This window comes from Peromyscus maniculatus, chromosome X (genome assembly GCF_049852395.1).
Source record: "Peromyscus maniculatus bairdii isolate BWxNUB_F1_BW_parent chromosome X, HU_Pman_BW_mat_3.1, whole genome shotgun sequence".
NCBI lineage: Eukaryota > Metazoa > Chordata > Mammalia > Rodentia > Cricetidae > Peromyscus > Peromyscus maniculatus.
In genome coordinates this window covers 116,381,486-116,402,343 of record NC_134875.1, presented here as the reverse complement: position 1 = coordinate 116,402,343, position 20,858 = coordinate 116,381,486, and the positions used below count along the sequence as shown (strand labels likewise).

General features: G+C 39.8%; 1 protein-coding gene across 2 annotated transcripts in view; it reads right to left on the bottom strand.

Annotated features, from left to right (window-relative positions):
* Ace2 (angiotensin converting enzyme 2) overlaps nucleotides 1-20,858 on the bottom strand; it is a 50,977-nt gene that overhangs the window by 17,368 nt on the left and 12,751 nt on the right. For both annotated transcript variants that reach the window (XM_006973207.4, XM_076562827.1), the window contains 8 exons: nucleotides 20,183-20,341; nucleotides 17,315-17,408; nucleotides 15,938-16,081; nucleotides 12,840-12,952; nucleotides 11,285-11,390; nucleotides 8,650-8,747; nucleotides 4,301-4,470; nucleotides 1,320-1,546 (listed from right to left, as the gene is read on the bottom strand). In XM_006973207.4, coding sequence (XP_006973269.1) covers nucleotides 1,320-1,546; nucleotides 4,301-4,470; nucleotides 8,650-8,747; nucleotides 11,285-11,390; nucleotides 12,840-12,952; nucleotides 15,938-16,081; nucleotides 17,315-17,408; nucleotides 20,183-20,341 — 1,111 coding nt within the window. The remainder of the gene's footprint in view (nucleotides 1-1,319; nucleotides 1,547-4,300; nucleotides 4,471-8,649; nucleotides 8,748-11,284; nucleotides 11,391-12,839; nucleotides 12,953-15,937; nucleotides 16,082-17,314; nucleotides 17,409-20,182; nucleotides 20,342-20,858) is intronic.

Below are 20,858 nucleotides of genomic sequence, written 5' to 3'. Positions count from 1 at the left end.
GTAGGTGCTCAACCAATTTGTTTAGAAAAATAAAGAGGCCGGCACAGTGACTCATGCCTATGATCCGTGAACTTGAAATGCTGAGGTAGAAGGGATGGTGTGAGTTTCAGGACATCCCCGGCTACAGAGTAAGGCCTTGTTTCCAAACAGCAAAGTATACACACACCCCAAAAAGAAAACAAGGTCAAGCTGAAGGAAAGGAGGAAAAGATGAAGGAATCTATTTGTTTAACATCATTCATATATCAAGGCCAGAGCCAAGGGAAGGAGGATTTTTTTCAAGCTAGTGCTTTCATTGTGTGACATCATAAGAAATACACTGGCTGGCCACTCGCCTTTATTTATTTATTCCCAGCATGGGAAGCAGAGGCAGGTGGATCTCTATGAGTTTGAGGCCAGCCTGGTCTACAGAGCAAGATCCAGGACAGGAACCAAAACTACACAGAGAAACCTTGTCTCAAAACAAAACAAAATAAAACAAAACAAAACAAAACAAAAACAAAAACAACAACAAAAAGAAACATACTGATTTCATCATCTTTGCCTATTCTCAAGGAAAATGTAAAAAAACATGAAACAAATCATGGTCTGTTCATTAGCATGAATTAATCATATTTTGAAATTAGGAAGCAGGTATGTTTACCATAAACTGCCTTTCCCATGTTGCTTTCTTCATTAAAAAGCACCACTAATGAACTATAAACTACTGTATGTGGGTTTATAGTGACTATTTCAGAATAACCTGTTCCCACTCTAACATTGTTGGGAGTTTTTTGTTTTTAACCTAAAATGACAGCCAAGTGTTTAAAAGCTAGATACTGACTAGCTTCATGACCCTGGACAAAACATTTAAGTTCTTCAGACCATTTCAGTATCTTCAAAAAGTCTACAAGCTTCTATTATTATATCTTTTTTTTTTTTTTTTTTTTTTTTTTTTTTTTTTTTTGAGACAGGGTTTCTCTCTGTAGTTGTGGCTGTCCTGGAACTCACTGTACAGACCAGGCTGGCCTCGAACTCACAGAGATCGCCTACTTCTGCCTCCCAAGCACTGGGATTAAAGGCATGTGCCACTACTGCCTGGCTTATTAGATCAGTCTTAGAGTCCCAAGATCATTCATTCAGTTATCTCACTTAACTCCTTGTTTAAATATATAAAACCACAAGTTGGCATACTAAAAACAAACTTTTTAATAGTAGCAAGCCCCATATACATTTTTTCACCTAGGTGGCATAAAGCAAAACAAGTATTTTCCCATAGATGATAATAAATACCTCTCCTCATATCAGATTACCCCCAAAACAAGCCAAAGGAGAATGTACCACTGTCTTCATGAAAATCAGACGGCAGAAGACCAATGGATTTCAGATGCTCGGGTGTAGCTGCAGAAAGTGACATGATTTCCCCAACAGCTTCATGGAACCCTTCATTGGCTCCATTTCTTAGCAGGAAAGGTTGTGTGGCATATGCCATGTCGTATTGGATGTGTCCCATCTCATGGTGTGCTGTCAGGAAGTTGTCCATTGTGACCGTTGTACACATCTTAATTCTGCATTAAAAATGGGCAAGATTAAAATGAATCTTAGTTTCCTTTAATCACTCACTGTAGCGGAGTTTTGTGGGGGTTGGGCAACATGAAGATTTAGTCATCATTGAATTTTTACCATTTGTCCCTTATGAACCAGTTACTCAATATAAAGTGGGGGGCATCCTAAATCCTATTCTCATGCTTATACACTAAAAAAAGGGTGATAAGTGGAGCTCTCTGCTACATAATTCTGAAGTGAGTAGTGTGTAAGTGATTGATAAAGGTGGCCTAGTGTACAACAATAAGTGAATACAGGCACAGTCTTCTAGAAGCACCACGCATAGCTAGGACTGAGAAGGGGCTAGACATTTAGATCTGGGTATCATTACAATGTAAATCATGAAGGTAGACATGATGGCCCAAGAAGCAGGGGCAGGGTAGCAAGAAAGAGGACCAAAGACAAAGCTGTAGGAGGTCCGAGTACCTATGATTCCAGAAAGCATAGACTCAAGGTGCATAGAAAAAGTGCCATTAGAGACATTAGAGAAGTCTGGAAGACCATCACCACACAGAAGTCAATGAGAAATGATGTTTAAAGACAACAGGTAAATGTCTGTGCTGTGACCCAGTGAGAACAGAACTGCATTTGGCAAATATGCGGTGGTCCTTCTCCATTTGACATACATATGCTCATATGCTCATTCAGATAGGAGTGGGTGTTATATTTTAAAAGATTTTCAAATGGATTTTCCTAACAATCTCTTTGTGTGACCCTTGCATACTGACAAATACTCGTTAGGGACTCCCCACTGTTCAGAATAAAGTCAACCTCCTATATCCACCCTAATGTGACCACCACATGCTTTCCTAACTTATTTCTCTCTATTCTTTTTTCAACAGTTATAATTGCTATTATATATTTACTATCTATATTTTGAATTAGGAAACATGAATATACTCTCAGTTTTTAGCCTCACTGGAGGATTTGGACTGATCACCTATAGCCCAATGTCTGTTTTTATAAAGCTTAATTGACACATATCCCCATTCATTTGTTTATGGATTATCTATGGCTGTTTTCATGCTACAATTACAGAGTTGTGTTGGCATTCAGGCATCTGTACTGGCCTGCCCTTAGGGTCCTGACAGGATGTGTCCTTAGCTGCAGCCACTAAGGGCACCCCCTGTGCGCATTCGCTATGTTTTCTTATAAGTCGTTGCTCACCTTCCATCTCTTTCTCTTCTTTTGCTTTCATCCTCAGGGGCTGGTCTCTGCCCCCTTCTTTGCCCCCTCTCTCCCTTCCCCTCAATAAACCTGTCATGTGGGTCCTGTTGTATGGTGTAACTCCTTCCCACCATTTTTAAAATACAACAAGTTGTCTATTGCAACAGGGGTTTTCTTTTGGACGAGGGTGTCAAGACAGGGTTTCTCTGTGTACCAGCTCTGGCTGTCTTGGAACTCACTCTGTAGACCAGACTGGCCTCGAACTCACAGAGATCCTTTTGCCTCTGCCTCCTGAGTGCTCGGATTAAAGGCCATCACACCCAGCTACAACAGAGGTTTTCAAAGCCCACTCCTTACTATCTTTATAGGAAAAGACTACTGGCCTCTACTCTAATGGGTGTTGGTGGGACCAGACCTCATTTCTCAAGTAGATATACTATCCCTCTGATGCCTGAGTGATATCTATCAAAAATTGATTTCATTTCTTTGACCAAGTGGGAGGTGCCTCAAAGAGAGTCTTTCTTAATACTTTGGAGCAATCTACAGCCCATAGCTGACTAACACAGGGTAGATATAAAGGCCAGCCCCTTGCCTCAAGGTGTGACCAATCCTGATTCAAATCAGACTTCAGAATGATTCATGAGATCAGACTGGACCCAGGTCTCCATCACAGATTGCATCTTTATCTGCTTTTCCTATCTGAACCTGTTCCATCACTTGACTTTTCCTGAGAGGTCTCCCCTTATATAAATTGCCACTTCAAGCCAGGGAATGAAGCCAAGACACAAACTTGCAACCTGGGCATTAGTGTTCTGTTTCATAGATAAGGAAACTGAAAGCCAAGATTACATGGCTCAAGGTTGCCTGATCATTAAGTGGCACACCTTGGATTCCACAGTCTATGCTCATTCTGCCCCATCACAGACTCCCAGACTATCCTGAACAGTTTTTTGTTCCAGTCTAAACTTGCTGACTTCAGCATCAACACCAGGTCCCGCCTCTCTGCACCTGACCCCTCTGTTCCTCCAACCTGCTGTCCTCCCAGGTGTCTATCAAGCTCCATTCCTAAGCCACCCACAGAGACCCTGTCTGACCCGATCTCCTAGTCCAGGAGTTGCCATTCTCCAATCCCAATTCCTAGCAAAGTATTCCCTGTGTCTCTCTTACAGCATGTACCATTTTCTCCCTTTTATTCCAATTTGTTATTCACTCATCCTGTCTCACAAGAGTAAGGGACAGAGGGGAGGATCAATGTGTGAGTCATATGTTCATCTGTCATAGTTCTCAGCACCAAATCTTTCCTAACATGAGTACCACCAACCCTGTGATCATGATACGCTAATGAACATGCAATTTTTCAGGTAACTTTCTCTAAAAGCGCCATTCGGGACCTGTGAACCTTCTTCTTTTCCCAGGTGAGACAAGTGTACTCTTGTGGACTCCCAGCTTTAGTTTGCAGATCCTTAAATCACATGCACAAAGAAGCATACGGAATTCTGTCTTTATTGTTTCCCATTTAGTATCTGCACTACAGGAACCAGCCCAATTACCTGAAGTCTCCTTTGCCCAGGTCCCAAGCTGTGGGGTGGCAGACCACTTTCCGGTCATCTCCTGGATCAACCAGCATGGAGTTTCTCCAGAATCCTTGAGTCATATGAGGAAGGCCAATAGAAACAAAGAACTTCTCTGCCTCTTTAAATATCCTTTCTGCATCCCAGCCCTGAGGAAGAAAAAAAGAACAATATTGAATTCCTGTACTAGAATAGAAATTCTTCCTATTGGACATGTATGTTGGCAAAACTTTTCCAACAGACAGCTGGGCTTTTGGATGTTGATCATCGGCCTCCACAGTGCTGCCTCTAGGGAGTTCACCTAGGAAAGAATCAAAACTTGTGTCAAAGAGTTACATTGAGTATGATTTTGAATAAGCAAAGAGCAAAGAGTCATCAGAATGAGTAAGCAATGAGACTTTTGTAGAATGGAAATTGTGCAGCCACACAAACTATATACAAAGAAATCACATGGACATTATAAAGCAGAATGAAATAAGTGAAAAAAACAAAAGAAATCATTTAGTTGGTATCAACCTTAATGAAGAAAAAGATACATGAAACTATTAACAAACTGTGAGGTGCTTTTTTGTTTTCTTTTGTTTTGTCCTTATTCTTGGGTTTGGGTTCATGGACTCTCCCCTCCCCTAGGGCTGTGAAACAATCCAAGGGCTTTACATATGTTAGACAAATAGTTGACCTTCAAGCTACATTCTTCATCATTTTTCTTTATATTCCAATACAAACAAAAACAACGATCCATTTGCTAAAGACTATTTAACTCAAGGCAACAGTCACTGATTGAACTCCTTTAGGGGTCAAGACATGTTACGCTCAGTGAAAGAAATGAACAATATAGTAGACATGAAGGCATAGCCATTTGGAACCAAAAAGCCAGATGTGGCCTAGAAGCCAATGAGTATTTGAGCTTCACTACAGCATCTGAATGCCCAAAATGTTTTGAAACTCTACAGAGACAGCCATAAGCATGTACCACCTGACAAATTCTTTCACACCAATGTCTCAGGAGACAACCAAGTCTGTTGAGATAATGAAGCCCACATCAGGCAAACAAAGGATGATTATTTAATGCATGGTGCCATGAATCATTTTTAGTAACAGAAAATTTATTCTGATCTTGAATATCAGTCATGTTTAGTGTTACTCTTATGTCAACCCTAGCAATAAGAAATAGAATATGAATGTATATTATTATCATACTCATTATTAATATTACTGACTCTTAAAGGCTTAATATCAAAAAATTGGTACTAATTAGTATGTCAGTCTTTTAATTTGAATTCATAGTTTACTGATACACAAGAACAGAAATGTAACACATGGGTATAATGTGTGTTTTCATTATATATATATATATATGTGTGTGTGTGTGTGTGTGTGTGTGTATTTGTGTGTGTTGTCTAATGTTCAAATTAGAATAGACATATTTGTTTTCCCATTTACCATTTATTTATGGAGAAAATATTCAATTTATTTCTTCAGGCTCATCAAAATTATGCAGTATGTCATCATTATCTACAGTCACTGTACTGTGCAATAGCACATCTAAATTATTACTGTTAACTGATGATAACTTAGTCTCACTCCTTCCTCTCCTTCCCCTCCCTACATGTTTCTGTATCTGGTGACCTCCCTTCACCTTCTCAACTTCCATGAGATCAACTTCAGCACTCCCACATATGAGTGAGATCATATGTACTTGTCTTTGTATGTCTGGCTTATTTCACTTAACATAACAACCTCCAGTTTCATCCGTGCTCTCATAAATGACAGGAATTCATTCTTTTATGGCTAAAAAGCATTCCACTGTGTGCAGGTGTCATATTTTCTTTATCTATTCATCTCCATACAGACATTGAGTTTGTTTCCTTTTCTTGAGCATAATGAATAGCATTACAATAAACACAGGAGTATTGTTGGCACTTTAACATACTCATTTCTTTCCCTTTGGATATATACTCAGGAATGAAGTTCCTGGATTATATGGCAGTTGTATCTTGAAGTGGCTGTCTGCTTCTTCTAATGATTGTATCATGTTACATTTCCAAGTCAGTGTGGAAGGGTTCTCTTTACTTCCCATCCTCACCAGCACTCAGTAGGTTGTTTTTTGTGTTTTGGTTTTTTGTTGTTCGTTTCATTTTGGTTTTTTTTCTTTTTTAATAGCCATTTTTACTGGAGGGAAATCATCTTACATTTTGGTTTTGGATTGCATTTTCATGATTGTTAATGGCACTGAGCCTTTTTATAGAGCAATTAACTATTTATATACCTTCTTTCAAAAATTACCTATTGAGGAACAATGCTCATGCCTTAGTCAGGTTATATGGAGTTTTGCTATTGTGTTCCTTGTACATTCTAGACATTAACTCTCATGGCATGTACATGTTTTAAATACTTTCTTGTGTTCTAAATATTGTTTTCTCTTGTTTCCTTTGCTGTGCAGAAGCTTTTTACTTTCATGTTTGTCTACATTAGCTTTTGATTCCTGTGCTTTGGGGGTCTTGCTCAAAAATTCTTTACCTATTCCAATGTCTGTAATCATTTCCCCTGTTTCGTAGTCTTGAGTCTTACAACTAGCTCTTTCACCCATTTGTGTTGATTTTTGGAACTGGTAAGAGACAAAATTCCTATTTGGTTCTTCTCCATGTGGACATCTAATTTTCACAGCATTGAATAATTATTGAATAGTCTGTCCTTGCTCTAATGTATGTTCTTAGCACCTTTGTTAAATATTGGTTGGGTACAAATGTGTGAATTTGCTTCTAGACTTTCTATTCTGTTCTAGTGGTCCATATGTCTATTTTTTTTTTTTTTTTTTTTTTGGTTTTTCCAGACATAGTTTCTCTGTGTAGCTTTTGTGCCTTTCCTTTCCTGGAACTCACTTGGTAGCCCAGGCTGGCCTCGAACTCACAGAAATCTGCCTGGCTCTGCCTCCTGAGTGCTGGGATTAAAGGCATGCGCCACCACCCCCCCAGCTGTGTATTTTTAATGATTCTGCTTTGTACCATGTTTTGAAGTCAGAGACTGTAATGCCTCTTGCTTTGCTCTTTGTGTTCAAGTTTGTTTTGGTTCTTAGGGGCGAGAGCTTGCTATGGCATATACATTTCAAGACTGTTTTTAAATATGATATTCTGAAGCTGAATGAACAAAACAGCACAGACTGGTAAGCATAGTCGATATTTCTTGAATGGCAAGTGAATAAAAAAACAGAAGTCGACAGGAAACTTTAGCAGTTTTGAATTGAGTAAGGAGTTGCCTCCAACTATCTTTGTGCCATCAGGTGAATCGTTCTTCTAAGTCTGTTGTGTCTCTCTCTTTTTTTTTTCTTCAGAGCTGAGGACCAAACCCAGGGCCTTGCGTTTGCTAGGCAAGCGCTCTACCACTGAGCTAAATCCCCAACCCCTCTGTTGTGTCTCTTACAGCATGGAGCTCTCGTGGTGGCTCTTCTGACACTTTTGAGAGTTAACATTAGTCAGTTTAGAAGGCAGCTATGCTCACCACTATACAATACACATGAAGCCTCTTGGAAAAGGAGAAGGGTTGATATCGTGATGGCCATTTGCTGGGATTCAATGACAAAATGGATCTAGAAGAGCTGCACAAGTTGAGGGCTTGAAGCTTTGGGGTTTTATTCTACCATGAACTCTCCCCAGGAGTATGTTACATATGGGAAGGTCATCATTGCATTACTACTTACAGCTGGAAAGGGATTTTCAAGTAAATATTCAGCAAGTGTACATAGTTAATTATTGTGTGACCATCTGAGGCCATTTTAGAGGCAAATGGAAATGTGTTCATTCATTCTAATAAGAAATGTAGAACTTAATTAAATTAAAAAATCCATCTAAAATTCAAATATAATGTCATTGATGGAAGAGAACACGATTTAAATAATTACGCCAAGATGGCAGAAAGGGGGTGGTTTAAAAGATTATTGTAATATTTCAAAAGCAATGACTTTTAATATCCAAAATAAGATGTTCCTGTTCATCACTATTCATAGAGATTACAGACTGATTACTTAGCAACAATTAACTTTGAAAAGTGTGATGCCAACCAGCTAATAAATCCATATCTTATTGCTTAAAGAAAAAAAACAGGTCATCTCAATTTTGATTGCCTCTCAACAAGATAAATAGAGGTTCTGTTATTGAAGGTATTTGAGATCATTCACATTATAAACTACTTTTTCACGAAAATACATAGGAAATAAATTTAACTTAGCTTGGATCTTTATCAACATGATTTCGCATACAAGATCAGAACAGAAAGATGCAGAAATGAAAAATGCCCTTGAAACTTCATGTTTTAAGACTTCTTTTTCCTACCTGCTTCAACATTGCATCAGTAACATCTATGTTTGGTTTCTGTCCAAAGGGAACTGTCAAAGGGTACAGATTTGTCCAAAATCTACCCCACATGTCACCTGTTTACAAAAAGAATACATTAATATTTGACAAAAGCAACAGAAATACAGATCCAATCTTTCACAGTGCATGAGGTTGGCTGGGCAAGGCAGCCACTCAGTATTTCTAAACAGTCTAGATTCTGCATTCCCTTTTCACTACTCCTGCTTCTCCTTTTCGTCCTTCTCTTATATTAACTTTGCAACATTTTTCTTTATCATCTGTAACATACTAAGTACACAAGAGATTATGTGGTTAGGCAAAGCTTGTTAGGGGATCTTCACTGCTTCTCCTATTATGAATAATTACTGGAAGACACAATTAAAACTGGACATGGTGGTGCATGCCAGTAAGCTCAGGACTTGGGAGGCTAAGAGAGGAGGATCTCAAGTTCAAGGTCAGCCTGGGTTGCACAGCAAGTTCCAGTCCAGTCAGGACTACATGGTGAGATCCTTTCTCAAAAAAAGCAGAACAAAATAAAACATATGGAACATCATAGCTACTACACATTAGGTTTACAAAAAGCCATCATGTACTCAACAAAATACTGCTTATGAAACTGTTAGTAATGCCTAGGACACATTCAAAAAAGGATCAGGTAAGATCATGATTCAAAAGTTTCTATTAACTAAAACTGATACCTAAGTTTTACTTTTAATATCATAATAGCACACTTAACTAGGTAACTGAGCATCTCCAACAGTGTGAAGTTGGATTCAAGGCCAGAGATCATAAGAAAGAAGATGGATCCAGAAAAACATGCACTGTAATAGCAAGAGATCAGAACCCTGGCACTAAAAATATGGGGCAACACAACTACATGAAGAGTACTCCAGTGAACTCGTTTATTAATAAATAATAATTATTATTGTGTGTGTGCTTGTGTGTGATGTGCATGAGCATGGGCATGCATATACCACAGCCCACCTGTGGACAATTGTCAGAGGACAATTTCAGTAGTTGATCCTCTCCTTCCATCATGGGTTCCGCAGATCAAACCCACATCAACAGGTTTGCATGGTAAACACTTTTACCTGCCATGCCATCTTGCCAGCCCTGGTGGATTTATTTATTTTTTTTTTAAAGATTGAATTGAGTAGAGATAAAAGTGAACTCTTATACTTAAATGTATAAGTATTCACCACAAAAATGAAATCTAGTACATAGTAAAAGACGAAAAGTGGCCCAAGAAGCAGCGTGATATGACTTCTAAAACAGGTAAGACCTTTAGCTGCTGATGAAATAATAGTATCTAGACCCCTTTGGGGTCACATATCAGATATTCACATTATGATTCATAACAATAGCAAAATTACTGTTATGAAATAACAATGAAAATAATTTTTATGGTTGCGGGTCACCACAACATGAACTGTATTAAAGGTTCACAGCGTTAAGAAGGTTGAGAACCACTGCTCTAGAGGAAAGCCATACATGGTACTATTTTCACCTCCATGTTAGTTAAACCTCGTCTGGAATAGCTGTTCAGTTCTGAGTACAGCAACTGAAGAGGGTCACAGATAAAGTACAACCAAGTGGAAAGAACTAGAGTACTGGGATCTTAAGGAATGGTCAAATATCTGTGTAATATATTGAACTTGAAGAAAGGAAAACAGTACATACGTGATAATAACCATAATCGTCACTAAACTGTGGTGAAGATAGAATTGTGTGCCAGGTAGTAGTATGTCTTATATGATAGTTGTTCACATATGTCTAGAAGGTCATCTTGTAAGATAAGAATTGGCACATTTTGAGTCACATTATGCATGGAAACAAGAGTAATGAACAGAAGGCACTAGAGAAGTGCTGGTTGGGATCCATGTAAAACAAAACTTTCATATAGTTGGTATCAAGCAACATCCACTTGGAAGGAAGAATGAACCTACCTTGGTAGGAAGAAAGAGCTCACCACACCAGACAGGTTTAAGCAAACACTAAATTACTGACTAACGCCTGCCAGGGACATCATAGAGAAGATTTCTAAGTTGTATTAAGATTCCCAAAGTTCATTTATTCACATTCTCTCCTGCTGGTAGAATCTATCTATGGAGAATATTAAATATGCATGGCAGGAAATTTTCAGGTATTTCTATTTTACTTGGTCTTGGCAGCTGGGGTACAAGAGGATGGCCGATCTCTTTCATTAATTACACATATGTTATTCCAAAGAGAGTATTTTCAGCAAGATTTATTGGCCCGGTCTCGCGGGAACTCGTGAAGCTTTCCCGTAGGCAGTATCTTCATCTGGACACATCTCTCTCCTGCCGTCTTCAGCCCACTGACCACACAATACTGAAATCCCAAGCTTAGTTAACCGACTAAGAGAATCGACTTTAGAGACTAGATTCATCTTAAATAGAACAGATTAGCTAGAGAATGGTTTTAAATGGACTCTCTGCTGAAATTCTGCTTTGAAAAATGTTTCTGTAATGACAGTAACGTTATTTACAAACACCCTCAAAGGCTTTAGATTGAGCCTCCCTCCAAAAGACAGCTTTAGTCGTGGAAATAATTAAAAGGACAAAGAGCACAAAGAACCCCTGTAGTTCCTTACCAAGCAAATGAGCAGGGAGGCATCCAGTAGGATTGATGTAGGAAGGGTAAGTGTCCATCAACTTCGTTCTCACATAGGCATGAAGATGCTCATATAACGGTTTAATCTGCAAAGCCCAGGAAGAAAGTTTAAGACCCAAACTACCCAACTTCAGTTTCCAATGCCCATCTCTAGAAATAAGAGCTTCTTCATACAGGACAGTTTCTTCTCCTCTCAGATATTCTGGAGAGTTTGAGAGCATTCCTTCTTCACCGATAATGACTCGGACTAGCCCCGCTGAATAAATCAACATGAGCACTTGGAGGATTGCAAGGCCCCAGAGGAAAGCTGATGCCAAAAATGTCATTTTAAGATGCTTTTAAGATGCTACTGACTTCTTTTGTCTTAGGACTCTTGAGAGAGAGAAAGAGAGAGACAGAGACAGAGAGACAGAGACAGAGAAGGAGGGAAGGAGGGAGGGAGGGAGGGACGGAGGGAGGGAGGGAGGAAGGAAGGAAGGAAGGAAGGAAGGAAGGAAGGAAGGAAGGAAGGAAGGAAGGAAGGAAGGAAGGAAGGAAAAAAGAGAAGAAAAAACTTCCTTAGTCAAAGACTGAGGAATTAATAGCCCCAAGAGTTCTGAGGACAGAAGCAAAGTCTCTGGTCTTTCTGCTAACAAAAAAGGAAGACTAGACTGACTGTGGGAAGCTCACATCAGAAAGACCTTTCCTTCTTACAGCCTTTCTATTGGTAGTTACTGGTCAGTGAGTAAAGGAGAGGAAAGCATTGTAGCTCTGATTGTCTGTAGAGCTGCTCAGAGTTTTCTCAAAAATATTTTCCAAGGGCTGAGGATGTAGCTCATTTAGTAGAGTGCTTGCCTAGAATGCACCAAAGGTCTGAGTTCAATCCCCAGCCCTGCATAAATTGGACATGGTGTTGCACAGCTATAATTCCAACTCAGGAGGTGAAGGCAGAAGGGATCAGGAGTTCAAGGTCATGTTAAGCTTCATTGAAAGTTAGAGGTCAGCCTGGGATGTGTGAAACTCTGTCTCAAAAAAGAAATCTTTACAAACTCTAATATGCTATAAATCTGTGAGAGCTAGGAATGGCCAATTGGCTTGTTAAAAAGAATAGCCCTCAGGCCGGGCGGTGGTGGCACACGCCTTTAATCCTAGCACTTGGGAGGCAGAGTCAGGCGGATCTCTGTGAGTTCAAGGCCAGCCTGGGCTACCAAGTGAGTTCCAGGAAAGGCGCAAAGCTACACAGAGAAACCCTGTCTCAAAAAACCAAAAAAAAAAAAAATGTAAAAATAATAGCCCTAATTCGGCAGTGGTGGCACACGCCTTTAATCCCAGCATTTGGAAGGCAGAAGCAGGTGGATCTCTGTGAGTTCCAGGCCAGCCTGATCTACAGAGTGAGTTCAAGGAGAGCCAGGGCTACACAGTGAGTTTTGGGACAGCTAGGGCTATGTAGAGAGACCCTGTCTCAAAAACCAAAATAAAACAAGTCTAAAAAGAATAGCATTTGGCTGTTGGCTGTTGTGGCCCCTGCTTCTTTATTGCCCTGCAGTTCTTGTTACCTCTTGGAAGGTTCGTTCCACATCTTCAATCAACTGGTTGCGGTTATAGTTGTAGCCTTCTGCTCCCTCTGCTTCATAATCCCCTCGCCAGTAATCCCCATAATCTCTATAATCTGTTTTTGAAAGGGAAAGAGGGGAGCATTAAGGAAATAAAAACAGGGAAATGCAGTTTACATAGATTAGTCTTGGTGGGAGAGTAAAAAATATATTAAGGATTATCACATTCTTGTTGCCCTTCTACATGTCAGCTCAAAAGAATACAAATGAAAGACAGGACTTGCTAATTAAGTTAAGCAGTTGTTCCTCGGGAGTTTAAATAGATTGTCTGGTTTAATAAACACAGAAACCATTCAATATTGTGACCATTCGAAAGCCCATTGTGCTGATTTACAACCTGTGCTTTTTAAATATATGAATTCCATGAAAAGTTCACATGATGTATTTTATCATATCCACCCGCTACTCCTTTCCCTAACTTATCCCAGATCCAAGACTCAGAAGCCACTTCAGAAGAATGGGCAGAAAGACATTTTATGAGCCAGAGGTCAAGGAGGACACAAGTGAAATCATGACTTCTGTACATGACAGGGCTTTGTACTCATGAACTCATGAAGCTGTGGTTATCTGCACAAACCTGTATAACCTGTGGCTTTTTGGAAATAAAATTTAGTGTGTATTTTTCAGGCCATATAACATGATGTTATGATACCTATGTAGTAAAATGCTTATTATAGGGACACAAATTAACATCTCACAGTTACCCATTTTTTTGCCTTGACAAGAGCAAAGATAATATGTTCATTTACGAAAAATCCTGAATACTGTAGGCTATTTTTCACTGTAGTCCTCATATTGTACAAGTGATCTTTAGCCTTGTTTGTCCTAACTGTTAGGTTTAAAGCTCTCCTTCCCCCTCAGAATGGCAGTGCTGGTGACATTGTCCTAAACAGGAGGACTTAGCCAGGTAAACAGGACTGTTACCAGGTAAACAAGCCTAAGGGCAGTTTGTTTACCAGAGAAGCAGGTCTCCTAAAGGGGTTCCTGTTTGTCAGGAACCACTCTTAATCTTCCAGGAACCCCCCTTAGCCTTCCCCCAAATGTCAACCACCTTGGGCAAGTACCCCTGCTTCCAGTCAATCTCCACAGTCTGTATCAGCTCAGATCCCCACACTGCTGACAGTCATATAAGACCTCTTTTCTACCACTTTGCTCTTCTCTCTGCTCAAAGCCTAGAGTTTGATCCCCAATAAACCTTTCTTTCTACCCATTGATTGGTCCTATTCAGTTGTTTCTCCATGCTGTTGTTTATACTATCTATAAACTATAGTTTATACTATACTACACTTAGAATCCTTTGGCCTATATATTCCCATTTCCTCCCATCACTCTAGTAATGACAATTTTATTATTTTTTGTTTGTTTGTTTGATTTTTCAAGACAGGGTTTCTCTGTGTAGTCTTGACTGTCCTGGAACTTGCTCTGTAGACCAGCCTGGCCTCGAACTCACAGACATCCACCTGCCTCTGCCTCCCGAGTGCTAGGATTAAAAGCATGCACCACCACGGCCCAGGGACATTTTTATTATTTTTCTATTTAGCTAGTTGGTCCTTTAACTTAAAGATTCTATATTTAAGTCAGATCATGTGGTATTTTTCTTCCTGTTGCACTTATTTCACTTAGCATACTGCCATCCAGGCCCATCTATATTGTGGCCAATGGCAACATTTTTAATGGCTAAATAGCATTCTATTATATATTGTATAACTTTTATTTCATATATATATATATATATACACACATTCTATGGTTTATTTATCCATTTGTCTGTTAATGGACACCTGATTTGCTTCCCCATTGTGGCTATTGTTAATAATGTTGTGATGAATGTAGGTATCTGAGGACATGCCCAGAAAAAGGATTAGAATATCATTAGTTCTATCTGAAAGTTCTCTAGGAACTATGGAGGCCCACAAAGGTTTCCTAGTGAGATCTGAGCTTACTTTATCCAGCAGGGCTGCATTAGAGGATTGCTTGACCATGTGCATGGTTTCTAGGTGATTGGAAGGGTCTACACTTGGCTGTGCTAGGGGGAGGTCTTTTGCTCCACCCCTTGGCATTTCTATAAATTATTCTATATATAGCCCTTTAGGAGAGATAGGAGGGGTCTGTGGATAAGGATCCAAGCCCTCCCGAGGCTATTCTGTGTTTCTATTTGTTTCTCTACCCTCTATCCTTCTATCTAAATCTCTTATCCCTCACTCCTCAAGAGTACCCTGGGGTAAAATGTGGGAGCTGGTCTCCCAGCTGGTCTCCCACAAGGAACCACCAGACCATTTTCCATAATAGATGCATCAATCTACATCCCACCAATTACCTGTGCTTAGAGCAGTAAAATCCACTTGTCCAAAGTCACATAGCTAGCAAGGGGCAGAAAAAATGTACTAATTGTCAAATGTCCCTAAATTTGTACTAATTGTACTAATGGTCCCTATGCTCTGCACCATTAGCTTTAAAATGTACAAATGATCCCTAAGTTTTTAATCATGCTTTGGTTGAGGGCCTTATATTTCCAGATGCCACCCACTTCATCTCAGACACTATTACAGTGGTCCTATGTTTGTCTGCAAATTATATGTATACATAGCACCCTGACTGCTGTAGACACACAAATGAACTTTGAGAATGACCTATGACCAAATGAGAGTTTTGGTAAGTGGATGTTGTCTTTGTCTCTCATCCTATCTGAATAATAGTATCTCCATTCAGTGGCAGCATTCCCTTAGATGCCCTTTGGGGCCTTAGACCTCCATGAATAATAATTCCTCCATGAATAATTAATAATTCATAAGTCCTAGATAATTCATTTGAGATCCCATAGTTGAATCTCATCCATAAGCTATTTGAACAATGGAGTTCCAGTGTTCCTTTTTTAATGTCTCACTGGCTCCTTGAGATAGGTAAACTGAACCTTTAAGCAAATTATTGTTAATTTAGGGGTATGCAAGTATTACAGGGCAAGCTTGGTGATAAATGAGAAATAGTCCTCTAAAACCCTCCCTGTGGAAAGCATGAGGACATAGACGAAGTGGCGAACTCACTATTTGCTCTTGCCATCTCATTTTTCAGGACCACATACTCTTCATACAATGGCCTCAGCTGCTTGCCAACCTCAGCCCTCCAGCCTTCCCAAGCCCAGAGCCTCTCGTTGTAGTCTGTGCTTGTTGCCATTATGACATCCAAACCTGTGGTCCCAAAGGAAAAGAAATGTGAATGTGAAGTACTTGTATTTATAATACAAATCATTTGTATTTGCATATAGAGAGACTTTAGAGAATTAAAAGGTTGGCAGACATCCAGGTCATTAAACAAAATGTCATGGTTAGGATCTTTGTACTTGTTATTAGATCCAAATACATCTGCAAAGGGGAAAAAAAGCATTGAAGTGATTTAATTACTGACTTAATTAAATTACTTGAATGTAATAGAATTTACAATGCGTTATTTCAAGTTAAAAGTATATCTATGAAGGGCTGTAGCTATGGCTCAGAGAACAAGCGTGAGGACCCGAGTCTAAATGCCCAGAACCCATGCAAAAAAAACCAAGTGTTGAAAGAGAGTGGGGAGGGGCTATGGGAGGGCTTCAAGGGAAGAAAGAGAAAGAAGAAATGTTGTAATTAAATTATAGTCTCAAAAAAAACACAGCAAGCTAGGCATGGCCAGGCATGCAACTGCAATCCCAGTGCTGTGAGGGACAGAGACAGAGATGTCTGGGGCTTGCTGGCTGCCAGTTTGGCTCCAGGCTTGGTGGGAGAGCTTGTCTCATGGGAATAAGGCAGAGAGCAACCAAGCAGGGCACCCAACATCTTCCTCTGACCTCGAAAAGTACATGAGCATACACATCTGTACACACACATGCACATATAACACACATACATACACACATTCACACGTACACACAATGAAAATAAGAACAAATCTTTTCGAAAGGAGAAACTGTGAACTGAAACACTTTGGAATGATATATCTTTAGATTATCCATCTGCAAAACACTGTGTCTAAGGTTTACCTCAGGCTGGGGAAATGACTCAGTCCAGAAAGTATTTGTTGTACAAGGATGAGAGCCTGAGTTCAGTTTCCAGAACTCACATTAAAAGTCAGGTGTGGTGGTATACACTTGTAATTCCAGCCCTGAGGAAACAGAGACCTAAAAAGCCTTTGGACTTCCTGACGAACCATAATATCCATTTGGTGGGTTCCCATCCCATGAGAGACCCTGTCTCAAAGAAAACTGTTAATGGTTCCTGATAAATGACAATTGAGGCTGTACTCTGACCTTGACACCCATGTGCACTTGCATATACATGTGTACTTGCACATACATAAACATACATCACACATTAGAAAGCTCTATCTCATTTATAAAATTTGAAAGAAAATAAAAATTTTATATCTACTACTGAAAACAAATAACCTACCTGGTTCCAGTAATAAGCATTCTTGTGGATTCTTTGGCTTGCAAACTTTTCCAGTACTGTAAATGGTGCTCATAGCATTCAGAATTGTGTTCAACTGCAAGTTAAACATAACAACTAGTGGTAGGCATGGAAAATGTACTATAAAGGGTGGTAGCATAAAGACATCCTTTTGGTCATAGGATTGTTTTTCTTATTCCCTTTTACTTAAAATAGATTATTTTCTCATATAATTTATCTTGATTCTAGTTTCTCCTCCCTCTACTCCTCCCAGTTCCACCTCTCCTCCCCTCCAGATCCTCTCCCTGCCTCTCACTAGAAAAGAAGAGGTTTCTAAGAGATAACAACCAAACATGAAGAAAATAAAATATAACACAATGAAGCAGAAATTGTTGTATCAGAGCTGGACAAGGCAACCAAACAAGAGGGGAAAAGTCCCAAGAGCAGGCCTAAGAGTCAGAGACCCACTCATTCTCACAGTCACAAGTCCCACTAAAATACTAAGCTAAAAGCTATAATATATACACAGAGGACCTGGTGAAGACCTGTGTTGACCCTGTGTTTATCTGCTTCAGTCTCTGTGACCTCATGAGCTCACATGATCATGAGATTTTTAAATGCCTCAAAATATAGCAATTCTTTGCCATGTATGTTTCTATGTATAGAGAACAAACAGCTTATGTAATTGCCTGTGCTATTAATTAGCACAGAATCTTGACAACCTGTAATAAATACATATAGATTAACGAAAATAAACATGTCACCTCAAACTCCCAGGCACATTTCTCACATTTGCATGGAGATTGTGCTTCAGTTTCTTTTAGCATTTACTAAGCCTCCACTATGTCCTACATTCTGATAATTCTGAACTAAACAAGTCTCTGACCTTCAAAGTCCCCCACGTCATGGAATAATAAGAGTCACGAAAGGGATCGCAATATAAGAGAATGGCAGGTACTGTAACTGTTACCAAAAAGTGATGTGGCAATATTAGCTAAGGAGTAGGGGAGGGGAGAATAAGGGAGGCTTGTAACATGGAGATTTAGAAATGGCTTCATATAGGAAAGGCCCTTAGAGTTGCATGTTTCAGAAGTAGAAATTGGTCTGATGAAGGAAAGGAGAGGGCGGATCGTACTGTGTGAAAGGCAAGTGGTGAGGGGAGTAGAAGTCCAGTGACAGTGCCCATTGAAGGGAATGGAGGCCGTGACAATGGAGAGATAGTGGGACCCTGATCACAGTCTATGCCACAATAAAGACCTGAAACTTTTCCCTGGAGGTACAGGGGAGTGGAGATACTGGGGAAAGCCCGGCTGCTCAAGGGCATCAGTAGGTGTAGTCAGCAAAAGGTTTATTTCCACTCTGAGATAAACACAGGAATGGAGGAAGTAAATGTCTATAAGCTTTTTGTAAAAATCAATAGACCCTTTATATCTAAGTACGAAACCAATGAACTGACCCACTTGTTGCTCTGCGGTGGGTTGGAAACACAGGAAGAAAGGAGAGAGAAATGAAGGAGAAGGAGGGAAGCAAGGAGAGAGGGAGGACTGATTTTTTCACACAAATCATTTAAATGCTAGATTTCTCCTACTGCCCCCATGTATTATTATTTTACTCTGATACAGACTCATTGTCTTGAGAACCCCCATGCTTAAAATTTCCACAAGATCCCATAGTCTAAAGCAATACATCTACCTTGGCACAAAATCCCTCATGGTCTGCTATTTCAGTCTCCCCTCCTTCCTCTCCATGCATCCTGAACTCTCCTCTGTTCTCAAACAATTCAATCTCTTACTTGCACTTTAGTGGTTTCCTACCCTGCCTACACATTGTAATTATCTGGGGCTCTTTTAAAATGAAAATGTCTAGCATGCACATAGACTATAGTAGCCTGTCTACTTTCGAATGGGCAAGATTTCTCATGGAGTCTTTGTTTAAAAAAATAGATGGAGAAACATGGACAAGACAAGATAAGGTAGATTAATAACTTAGTGGAATAATTAAATCCAAGGAATGTAGAATAATAAATATCAACTTGTAGAAACAAATACCATATGGCTTTATCTCTGTTCTTATCATGTACTTTTATTTTTATAAATGCCGATTAAGATATACATAGTTCCAGGGGACAAGCAACTGAGAAAGGAAACTTTGATGTAAAAGAGCTGAATGTTTTAGATAAAAATATTTCAATAGGCTATATCAGGGGTCTGCTGTGTGTTTTTATAAAGCTTTGTTGGAAGGCAGCCACATCCATTCATCTATGTATTATCTATGGCTGACTTCCTGCTCTGATGGCAGATCTGACTTGTTGTGACACAGACAATATGTTCTGCAAAACCTAAGATATTTATTTTAGGTATCTTTACAGCGTGCTTTCAAGTTTGCTGGCCCCCCGGACTGGGGGCATGGAATGAGAGATGGTATTTTAACAGGGTAAATACAAGAATTCTTGAAATCATCTCAGCATAAGATGTTTTTTAATGTGCCATTTTACAGCTATTTTGACACAAAAGACTTGGGGGCTTTATCAAGAGGCTGATATGAACTAACTAAGGCATTTAGCAATAAGAACAAACAAAAAGGAAAAAGCGTTGCTCTCGAATACTCCTAGATTGCCTCAGTCAGTGCAGCCCACAGTGTGCAAAATGTCATATTCCTGCCCACTTCTGTGCAGAGTAGAACCCAAGTGTCTTCTTTCACCCTCAAAAAGATGTTAATTTGGATCATAAATTTTATAGTCACCCTCCCTAGGTACAGAGCTGGCATGACTATCTTTGCAGATAAAGGGCTCATCCGAGTGAGCTGTAAATGTATATTACTTCTCACACATTTCGACTCTGGAGAGCAGGGCTAAAATGTTCACAACCACACCTGTTTGTTCTTGTCTGCGGAGAGGGCTGAAGACCCACTCTGTTGTAGGGCCTGCAGTTGACGCTTGATGATGAGATTTTGAATTTCTTGTAGTGAGTAATTTTTGGCAAGCTTCGACTGTTCTTCATAAAAGGCAGACCATTTGGCAGAAGCCTCATTCTGAAAAATAAATAAAAATAAAGTTGGATAGAAGATATAGTCCAAAGAACATCTGGTGAAACATCTACTACTTCCTGCATGGCTTAGTCCCTTACTTTGCTGAGGGTCAAGGTTTAGGTTAAAAGTAATCAGGCCACTCTTGGGCCACTTTCTTTCTGGCCCAGTGCCTAGTTTTCCCAAGGGTCCTGTCCCAAGAACTGGAAGTAAATTCTCACAGATAATTCACACTGTGAGGCCCTGGAACTTCTGGCCTTGGTGCTGTGACGTGGGTTAAGTTGGCTAAAGATTCAGGGATGAATGGTCTAAAACGAGAACCTTGCAGATCTCAGAGTAGACAGACACAAGGGGAATACAGTCCCTTGTGACCACCGGAACCATGAGAAATGAGAAGCAGATCAAAGAGAGCTCCTGGGTGCCATGGTTTAGTGCACGAATTTGGGCCTTTCATTGTGATCTCAAAGCCAGGTGGTGGTGGCACACACCTTTAATTCCAGCACTTAGGAGGCAAGGCAGGTGG